This window comes from Hesperophylax consimilis, chromosome 25 (assembly GCF_061612785.1).
Source record: "Hesperophylax consimilis isolate HC1 chromosome 25, BYU_Hcon_1.0, whole genome shotgun sequence".
Classification (NCBI taxonomy): domain Eukaryota; kingdom Metazoa; phylum Arthropoda; class Insecta; order Trichoptera; family Limnephilidae; genus Hesperophylax; species Hesperophylax consimilis.
The window spans coordinates 18,273,423-18,284,085 of record NC_142860.1 but is presented as its reverse complement, the minus strand read 5'-3'; the positions used below and the strand labels follow the sequence as shown (position 1 = coordinate 18,284,085).

At 33.7% G+C, this 10,663-nt stretch overlaps 1 protein-coding gene across 1 annotated transcript; it reads left to right on the top strand.

Moving 5' to 3' along the window:
- Positions 1–834: 834 nt before the first annotated feature.
- Positions 835–5,939, top strand: LOC149411608 (uncharacterized). Its single transcript, XM_089646703.1, has 6 exons — positions 835–881; positions 1,452–1,568; positions 1,651–1,812; positions 2,031–2,299; positions 3,770–3,927; positions 5,928–5,939. Exons 1-6 carry the CDS (start codon positions 877–879, stop codon positions 5,937–5,939), a joined length of 723 nt encoding a protein of 240 aa, XP_089502829.1. The 5' UTR covers positions 835–876.
- Positions 5,940–10,663: the final 4,724 nt, after the last annotated feature.

Below are 10,663 nucleotides of genomic sequence, written 5' to 3'. Positions count from 1 at the left end.
ACAGCCTTTCATTCTGATAAAATAATAAGTTTTCAGGGTTCCAAATGCATTAACTTCAGTAAACAGCTCTCATATACATGGAACTAAAGAACTAAAAACTCAAATAATTTCTTTAGAACAGAAGGAGGCTGTAACAATATTCAATAATAATAAGTATGATAAATTTTCCAGCACAGATCAAAAAAGCGACGAATTACAAAGACCTTGAGATATGAAGGTGAGAATGATCGACACGAGATCTGAATGACATCAAATGTATGGTAAATAATACATTTATTTATCTAGTACGTATTAGAGCTACTTTTCATATTTATGTTTTGATCTATAAAATGTAGGCCATTAAATAATTAGATATTTCACGTTTTCAGCTATTTTTCACATTTTTTGAGAGTTAAGAGTATTTATTTGTGAGTTAAGAGTATTTATTTGTATGTTAAGAGTATTTATTTATGAGTTAAGAGTATTTATTTGGGAGTTAAGAGTATTTATTTGTGAGTTAAGAGTATTTATTTAAAAAAAACAATCTTGCTCTACTTATTATCTCCTGTGCAATAGTAAATAAAAAAGGAAACTTGTTAACCACTGGAACGATTTCGGTCGAAAAATCGACCACTTTTATTTTTCTGCGATTGATATCGGTCCAAAAATGGACCGATTTTTCTACCATTCGTAAAATATTTATTGTAATTATTTAAAACGTTTCTATGGCCAGCTACTTGTTTTATCGAATAGCTGATAATATATTCTCTTTGTCTATGAACTTATCCGTTGTCTTTGAAGTGTTATTTAACGAGTTTTCGCGGTTTTTTTATGGCGTCCTGTCAAAAACAAAATTATAAATTTTCAACATTCACGAAATTTTGGACTCTTCCTAAAATGCCGTAAGTAATTAATTTATTGGGTTTTTAACGCATAATTATATATCTGTGTAATCATGATTGACTTATCTATCTTTGAAATGCGTTTTTAATTCGTTTGTTTGTATTATATTGTTTTGGTTGAAGTTTTTGTGTAAGATTACGTCAACTGAAGACGTCATCTGTTTTTGATTTACAATAATGTCTTAAATACTGCACTCGCGCATTTGAAATATAGATATTCCATCACAGTGATTCAAAACAAAGAGATATATATAAGTTTTATTTGAATTGGTTCATTATTAATACAGATATTTGCTAACCAATTATTTTAAGTCATATGTCAAAAGTTGACTCTTTTTCACATGTAAAATGGTGTAAAGCCTTCGTCACACAATAAAAATTTAGTAATTTAGTTGTATAATTAATTAATTTGTTTACTTTTACCAAATTTGTGCAGAAACAGCTGTCGTCCAGGGAAAGGGATCACTCCACAACCCAATAATTATTTTCAAATTTTATATTAGTGCAATATTTAACAAAATTTAAACATTTAAGTACTTACATTAAGTGTTTTCAATTTAAAATTTATAGAGCGGTGCTGACTGCAAGAGGAGGCAGAGGAAAAGGGAGACGTGGGGTACGAGCTGGTGCCGGACTACCTGCACGTGGACGTCAACGCAGAGCTGCAATTGCAGCCTCGTCTGGAGTGTTAGTATTTTTTAATGTTTTTTTATGAAAGTACTTTGCTGTGGCCGTTGAACTCATCATATATTTGTATTTATTTAAACAGCGACCCTGCTTTGCTACTGGTGCGAGAAGATCGCGTCAAGGCCCTAAAGGCTGTTAGGGCCCTGCCTGCTTCCATCCGGCTAGAGCTGGAAAGCCGAAAATTCAAGAAGCAGGCGGCGCGCATTTTGCTCCCTACCGCACCTCCAAGAAAAACTAAACAAAAGTAAGTAATCGTATTTAGATGCTTGGTACAATATTATTGTTTTTTCCTGACAGCGTTCCACTCTTACAGTGAGAGTTGGTAAGTTCAGCGCTCTGTGCATTTGGCACATTCAGTGCATATTTTACAGAGTTCTTATTTTATTGTTTATTTACATACTGTACTTACTGTTTCACACGTGAATGAGAACAATTTTCTATGATTTATGTAAATGTTTTCAGAATTCCATCTCCGGAGAGAACAACGTGTCCCTTTTCACAAGGGACGCCTTCACCGTTGCCACGACCCGTACCACCACCGTGGATGTCCACTCCCGCACAGACCCAATCAACGGCTCCCAATGCACCAATTATGCCTATCCGTGCAGCATCTCCCGAGCCGTTACCTGGGACATCGCGGAGTGGGGAACTCTTCTCTCCGGAAGCCGGCTATCACAGCGAGCTGTGGGTGGACGTACCATTCTACGAAGAATTGTCGGCGTTTGGGAACGGTGAGTTTATTTTTTGAAATGTCATACCAGGGGCTCAATATAAAATCAATTATCTATATTTTATATTGATATCCCTAGCACAGTTTCACTGTTGGTATATTGGCAGGAAATAAGCATAGTACTTAAAAATTCCACATAACAAACATACAAAATGTATTGTTGTTATGTCGTGGATGCATCATTACACATCTTTTTTCTGTAACGGGTATTGCAGAGTGAGAAATAAGACATGCCGAACTTCTTTGCGAGGATTACATTTGATTCACCGGCTTCTAAACGGTGTAATACAGCATTTTTTTCTTAAATTGAAAAAACACTTTCGCTTCACGGGACTCATTGTGTTGCGAGGCTGTATTGGTAGGTGGGTTTTGTAACCGGACAAATTATCATTAAAATAGGTCGCTTTACGTAGTTGGTCACTTTAAACGGATACGTTTTCCTACTAAAAGCTATGAAACCTTACTAGAGTTTACATTATCGTCACTTAAAACAGTAGACCGTTAAATGCAAAGTCATTATATCCAAATTCTACTGTAAATTTGTGTTTTCTTTTATTTCAGAGTCAGACATGGGCAGAAAAAGTAACGTGGACGAGGCAGCTGTACTAGAAGAGTCTGTACTTGGAAACCGTGAGTTATAAAACTAACTAACTTACCTTCACGCCATTTCGGTAGGCAGAGAGGATGAACCACCATGCAACTCGATCTTGGCACACACACTCTTTTCTTCATTCCATACCTACCTGACTGTGCTATTCTGACTCCTGACATTGCCCGCCTCAAGTATTTGATTAACTTTTTATATTTTTTTTTATATGAATACCTCACAAGAGCCTCAGCTGGAGCCAGTGAGACTATGGCATCCCCAATTGGGGGATGTTGTGAGGCTGAAGGTAAGTGGGGAAGGGAAAGAGGAAGATGGGGAAGTACCTGGCTATTCAGATCTAGTCACTAAACACGGCTAAAGCCATTTGGAGCAACGTTTCAATTCTGAATGGTGGTCTTACACCAGGGCGATACTGGTAGTATCTTCCACTCTGGAACGTGCCGCAAATATACTATATATTATTTTAATTATTATTTTAATTAATTAATTGTGAAATAACACAAATCAATCAAATAAAATTTATTTGCGCACGCCGGGTTCGAACCGGCGACCTTCGGAATGGCAGTCCAATGCGTTACCACTGGACTATGCCGGCCGTCAAAAGCCATTTCAAGCAACGTTTCAATTCTGAATGGGGTCTTACACCAGGGCGATACTATGGGTATCTTCCACTCTGGAACGTGCCGCAAATATAATATATATTATTTTAAATGAATTTTGTGTGAAAATAACACTAATTATTCAAATATAATTTATTTGATTTGATCCCGCGACCATCGTATTGCGAGTCATAAGCCGTACCAGAGGCAGTGGGTTATCGTAATATAGACACATTAAATTAATTTGGGTTTTCTGTTGTTTCAGAAATGGACAGATCGAGCGACGAGGATGACGAAGCGAGTGACGTCGACCACGAAGAGAGCGATGAGGATACCTTCTGCATGCCGCCAATACCTTATCATAATATTATCAACGTTTCACCTAACTCCGCTATGGCCATAGACTTTAGTAGACAAGACCAGGTAGATAGTGAGGCAATGCGTTTGATTCTGCCGCCTGAAGGTTACTCTTTCGATTGGTCTAATGATATCTTACGTTTTACTGGGATAAGGGAGACTTTCACAGGCACGCCGGGACCAACTTTCAATACCGACGAAATGGGCAAACCTGTGGATGCCTTTCTTAAAATCTTTGATGCAGATTTCGTTGAACTGATCGCGAGAGAGACCAACAGGTATGCAGATCAATGGATTGCGAAAAAACAATTTAAGCGTCATGCGCGTACCAATAAATGGGCTCCCACGAATAAAGAGGAAATGTATGTATTCTTGGCAATTTTAATGTATCAAGGTATTAGTCTTTTCCAGATCTAGTCACTAAACATAACTAAGCCAATTCAAGCAATGTTCAATTCTGAATGGTGGTCCCTCACCAGAGCGATACTCAGAATCTCACTCTATAGCGAGGCACAATGATATTATTATGTATTGATTTTCTTAAATTATGAATAAACCAATAAACTGAATACATTTTTATTATGACAAAGTGTGTAAACAATGTTTAAATCAAAATACTGCTCTTTCATTGTAACCATACAACTGTAATATTGATTTAAAAGGATATTAGGGCTTAATAAATAAATCAATTATTGGTTCCATCAATTATTTTCCCCTCATCCATTTTTTTTCGATACCTTTGCGTTTAGATATAAAATTATCACTATGATTTTATTTGCCATTCTACGGTCATACAAAGGTTTGATATATATATATACAAATTTATCATCATTTTACATATTCCGATATACCCTATGTAGATTGACCTTAAGGTAGCTGTCAGTAGTGATTTTTCGTCAAATATTGGTGAATTTCATCAACTTTCAAAGTATCCCCCTGAAATATTGGCAATGTTTATATCTATGATGTATATCTCATTTTAAGCCTTATTTCCTCGTTTTGCACGTTATATAAAAACATGGTTACAAATCTCCAGTTCTAATTTACAATTATTTAAAAAGTAGCACCATGATTTTGACATCGTGAAATAGGCTCTCTGTATAATTCATCAAATGAATAAAATAAAGCCAACACGGCGACTATGCTTATTAATAATTGTAGACAGTTAATGTATCTTCCTAACGTAATACCAGTTTTTGTGGTAAATTTATTATATAGTATAATACAGTGATTTCAATTTTGACACGTCACGCACTCAAATTTTAAAAAATTATTTTCTAACCAAACTTTTGAAGAGAGCATAACGTACAAAAAATTATTTTCCCATTATATTCTTGCATCTGTGGTTATCAAACAGGCCATAGAGAACATAAAAACGTAGAAAATATTCTATAAAGATATTTAAAACTGCCACTGGCGGCAATTTCAAATCACAAAAACGCTAATTTCGCGCATTCATAAAGTTTAAGATTTTTTAATAATTTATCTATCAATTCTAAAAATATAGAATAATTATAAAAATATAGGTGAATTCATTGGCTGTATAGCACTACAATCAGTTTTATGTCTCCGTATTAAAATTCGGAGGTTTGATTTTTTTAATGTTGGCGGAAAATATTCAAATTCGTCGCCAAAAAACCGCGAGCAATCGGAGAAAAAAGTTTTTTGACGCGCGATCGTTCGAGTGGTTAAAAAAGCATTTGTTTTTGGAATATAAATTTTTATTAACTTACAACAAACTTGGGTTCCTACATAAATCGGTTGATAAAATTTTATCCTTTTGATAATTTCACGACTAGTGGACCCCGTAATGTTTCTTTATTGCTAATGTCTTTTTCAGGTGTCTCCTTTTTCTTCCACCGTTCAATGTTACTGTTAAAAAACTACATTACATAGAGTTTGATTCGACTCCGTATCTCATTACGGTGCAGAGATATTGTGTTAAGTATTCAGAGGTATAATGGTAGAGACCATTCAAACCACAATCTAAACACTCCTGGCACTAATAAGAACAAATTTTAAAATATTCAGCGATATCAACAAAGTTATTTTATTCTCCCTTATAGGCCACCCGCTAAATTATACGCATTGCCAAAGTTGCCTCGAAATTATGAAATAGCTAATTTTTTATGGCTTTTATTTTATAATTTAAATACAAAATTACTAGATATTTGCTTTAGTTAAATATTTTGGCGTCAAACCCAAAAAGTTTTATATGAAAAAATGTCACTAATCCGTTCCTCTCAAAAGCGGAAAAAGTATCGATCGTTAAATTGTTTTGACTTTAAGAATTTAAACACGAACAAAAAAACAAATAAACTAAAGAGATAATCATAACACTATTTAATGTAAAAATGGCTGGCGATGAAGATAACGATTTACGAACACCAATGTGTATAATACTAGCACAAAAAGAAAAACAAGCAATCGATGCCGATGTCAAAATGTTTGTTTCTGAATTTAACTTCATCTGAGAAGAAGAAAATAAGAAAAATGAAGACGTACCGCTAATGTAAATTCAAACGATTTTCAAAATTGAGTTATGAATTAAAAATGCTGAAATATACGTGAATTTACCATCTTTGTTGCCTAAACAGAACACATTTGCTATTTATCTGAACTCACCGCTATTTTTAGATTATGCTTGTTATAATATTATATTATACTATTATAGTTATAACAAATTTGATGTATTTTTAATTCAAAACATATTTTAATGCATAACTTATTAAAATAATCTTCTTTACAGATCAGAAAAAAAACACCCGTACATGAAGTAGATTAATTTTTGACGAATATTTGAAAATTCGCCAATGAGAAAACCAGATATGTTTCTTGACTTGTAAATGGTTTGTGTAATAGGTTGTGAATTCTAGATTACCCTTGAGTTCGAAATAATATTATTGTATTTTAATAAGGATTGGTTTCACTTCATCGTGCCATGTCTTCCTTGGGCATCCTCAACTTCCTCAACCATTTACTTCCAAGTCATACATTGTCCTTACACCGTATTCTTCGTTCATCACTTTCGTCTCATTTTACTATAAATAATGATTAGTCTTTATCGGGCGTTCAAGTGCAGAGATGATGCGTTATGTCTTTCTCGAGGGTCCCCGACTTTTTTACAATTCAAACCACTCACTAAACACTTCTGGCACTAATAAGAACAAACTTTGAAAATTTTCAGCAAAATCGGATGAACGGTAAAGGAACAAGTGCGGAACAAACAAAGAAACATTCAATAGATACTCGTGGAAGATGATTCCACACAAAGAAACATTCAATAGATACTCGTGGAAGATGATTCCACACAAAGAAACATTCAATAGATACTCGTGGAAGATGATTCCACACAAAAAACAATGAAGATTCACCTAAACACGTTCTACTTAAGTATCTATTCAACTCAAAAAAAAAAAAAAAAAAAAAAAAAAAAAAAAAAAAAAAAAAAAAAAAAAAAAAAAAAAAAAAAAAAAAATTAAAAATAAACCAGAAGTTAAAAATCCAATAATTAATTACTTACATTAGTAAAATTTGCGAATTAAAAAAATAAATAAAACGCCAATTTATTCTTTTGAACGAACTTTAGCATCACATTCGATTTAATTGAAAAGAACGAAAAGTTGTTTTAATTTGGACACAAACGGGCATTGGTTAATTTCTAAATATTATAAAACTAAGCCGTTATCCGCATCTGTCTGTTATTGTGTTTTGTTTTTCTAAACAACGCAACGTATTTTGATAAGGTTTTCACTTTAATTTAGAGAACTTCTTATGGTTTATATATAATTCATGAATATTATATTTATGGAAAGACCATGTTTTGTAATCAAGTCATAAAAGAACTATTTTCAGACGCTTCTATTATTTTGATATATGAACATAATATACTACGGAATTGTATATCTTAAAAAGGCACACAGAAAAGTCTGTTTTAGTATATGTCTATCTCCTAAGGATAACACACAGCAACGCTGGGTACACGAAAGCTAGTTTTTCCATAAAGAAAAATAAATAAATTTATTTTAGAACTGTATTGAAAGACGTGACAAATCAAGCGCAATTGAAATCGTTGGTTATATGACAAATCAAAAAGAAAAGACAAAATCAGTTTTGGAAATAAAATGAAGTATTTTGGAAGCGCTGATAGAGATTGTTCAATTTATTAAAATTTGCTTTTTTCTCTTTTTCGATAGTATATTTGTCATCTGTCTGTAAATTTGTTTGTACGTTCCGTTTCCGGTTTCAGAAATCTTCTGCGTCAATTTTATTATTCAAGCGAGTTGTTCAATATTTTAGTACCTACGTGCCTGAAGAATGTTTTTAAAAAGATTTGTCGTTGAGATAGTGAAGTTTTTGCTGGGCGGATTGTATAGATTATATTAAAAATAGTACTGCTATCATTCCGTTAGTAGTCCACCCGGCGGGGGTGTTGGGTGATGTAGGGGATGAAGGGGGTAGACGGTGTGAAAAAGGAATATTTGGAAGCAACCCCAGCTCATGGGGCCTCATACAGCCTTATTCAACCTACATAGTACACGACCGTTTCACGGTTGGGTAATAAAACGATAGAGAAAATCCTTGGCACGTGAATCCACAAGTAGTTACTAAATTAAATAATTCTATTTTTGATACTGACAATTCTTGGTGGAATTACATTATGATAATAGATTGAAACAATTTAAAACTTTTTTCTACATGTTTTAATTTTTGACCGCTAAAGTTTTCAGCTTATTGAATATGCATCATTAATGTCGACGCATCTATTAATCTTCCATTACATTGTCCTTGCAATTTGTCCCATCCTATTTTACCTACAAGTACCTGTCATTATCTGACCATACCCACGTGTGTGTTTGACATTTTACAACAATAAAAGCGACTGTTAAACCAGTTTATTGATGGAGCCTGTTTGGTAAAAATCTATTTGGGATCAGTGCTGTTATTGATATCAACTCAGGGTAGAAGGCCTGTGCAGTGAACATATTTGGTTCCCTCAGTGTGTTCCCTATCCAACCTGGATGTTATGGAAGCTTGTGCGTGAAATAAATCATATCTCTTGTGAGTGAAATCAACCATCAACATCTTTAAAGAACATCAAAGGGGTAAGTCGGATTACTTCCTTACTCCATGTTCACCATATCCAACCATAGTTGTGTCAACTTCCAAGTTCACAATTAATATTTTACAGCCCACTCGTGATTCGCCTATTGCAATCACAGTTATTATTATTATTATATTCTTGGTAATCAAAAATCTCATGTTATCATCTTTGAAAATGCTGTGTAAATGGTATTTTTAAGGAAAGGAAGAAGGGGATGTTCTGAGAAAGAAAACATGTATGAAGGGTGGATATGAATCTGGGAGCAGTTATTCAGGAGTGACAAGCGTATTATCCACACCCTAATGATGTGCGAGGCGATGGATAGAGAGAATACGGCTGGAGAGGTCAAAGAGTCTTCTTCAACCTGCCTCATCTGATCCGTCCCGCAACCCAGTTGGCGGTTGCAATTGCGCAGTTGCTACAAAAAGGACGTGTACTTATTTACATCTTTATTGCATTTTTATTTGTTTATTGGAATATGATATGTAGTTATTGGTAACCGGATAAATCATCACAATGATAATTCATCACATCTTTAAAAAGATATATAAGGTCATGGAAAGTGATGAAACAAAAACTTTATTAACTGGGTTATGTAGGTTAGGTTAGGTTAGTTTAGTTTAAAAAAAAAAAATTCATCGTTTCTAATTACTTTATATCACTTTTTAAAAGTGTGTTGAATTGTCACTTTCTTGAGTTATCATGGAACCGTAGTTATGATACACTATTTTTCTCATTTTACTTTATCTCAGAACTGTTTTTCACCTTTAATTTATTGTAATTACTCTAACTGATTGGAGCCCGTGAATACATGGTAACCTCAGAATTGCGCAGCGGAAAATTGTAAGAGAAATTACAAATTAAAAGTGTCTTACGAATTGTTTGTTACAAATCCTCTATTGTTACTTGCCAGCAGATATCCTCCGATACATACACACATAAGACTCGCCACACTTGCGAGCACATCTTGGTCGTGTGTCTGCGGCAGTTTGCATCGGTATCACTGTGCTTTTTACAAAATGAGTTTTGTCGTCTCTTTTATCGTTTTGTGTAGGTTTAAAAATTCTTTCAGATGTGCAGAAGTATCGAGCTCGTTAGTAGATATGTATATTCTTCTAATGAAACCAGGTTTTTCTTTGTTCCGGTATTGCATAATTAAGAATGCATTAAATTTTACCATTTGCTTGCGTTTTGCTAATTTACCAGCGTATAAAATTTGTTTTTAAATTCCTACATTTATTTGAATTTCACTTTTGCTGTCCGTAGATAGTTGTCGATAATAATAAATTCTATCCACTTTTGATGACAATCATGCACACACGCAAAAATATACAAATCTCTCTTTAATTGTATGACGAATATAGCAGTTAATATACTAAATAAATGTCAGTCCTATCCGACAGTCATACATTTATTCAAAGTTTTAAAATACGTTTTAAAGCAGATAAAAACTGTTTGTACGGGTTTTATTTTTTTGTTAATGATTATAATAAATACAAAGTAAAGTAGCTTATTCACAGTCCTGCAGTTGATTTCTTCAACTTCATGTGGGTTGATTTCCTCTTCTTCATGTTGGTTAATTATATTTGTTGAAATCCTCATCTTCATGTTGATTCATTATGTTTTATTGATTTTCTCATCTTCATGTTGGTTAACAATGTTTGTTTATTTCCTCATCTTCATGTTGTTTAATTATGT

Excerpts from the sequence above, each read along its gene's own strand:
- LOC149411608 (XM_089646703.1), top strand. Across the intron at positions 1,813-2,030 it reads CCAAGAAAAACTAAACAAAA|AATTCCATCTCCGGAGAGAA; the intron begins GTAAGTAATCGT and ends AAATGTTTTCAG. Across the intron at positions 2,300-3,769 it reads ATTGTCGGCGTTTGGGAACG|AAATGGACAGATCGAGCGAC; the intron begins GTGAGTTTATTT and ends CTGTTGTTTCAG.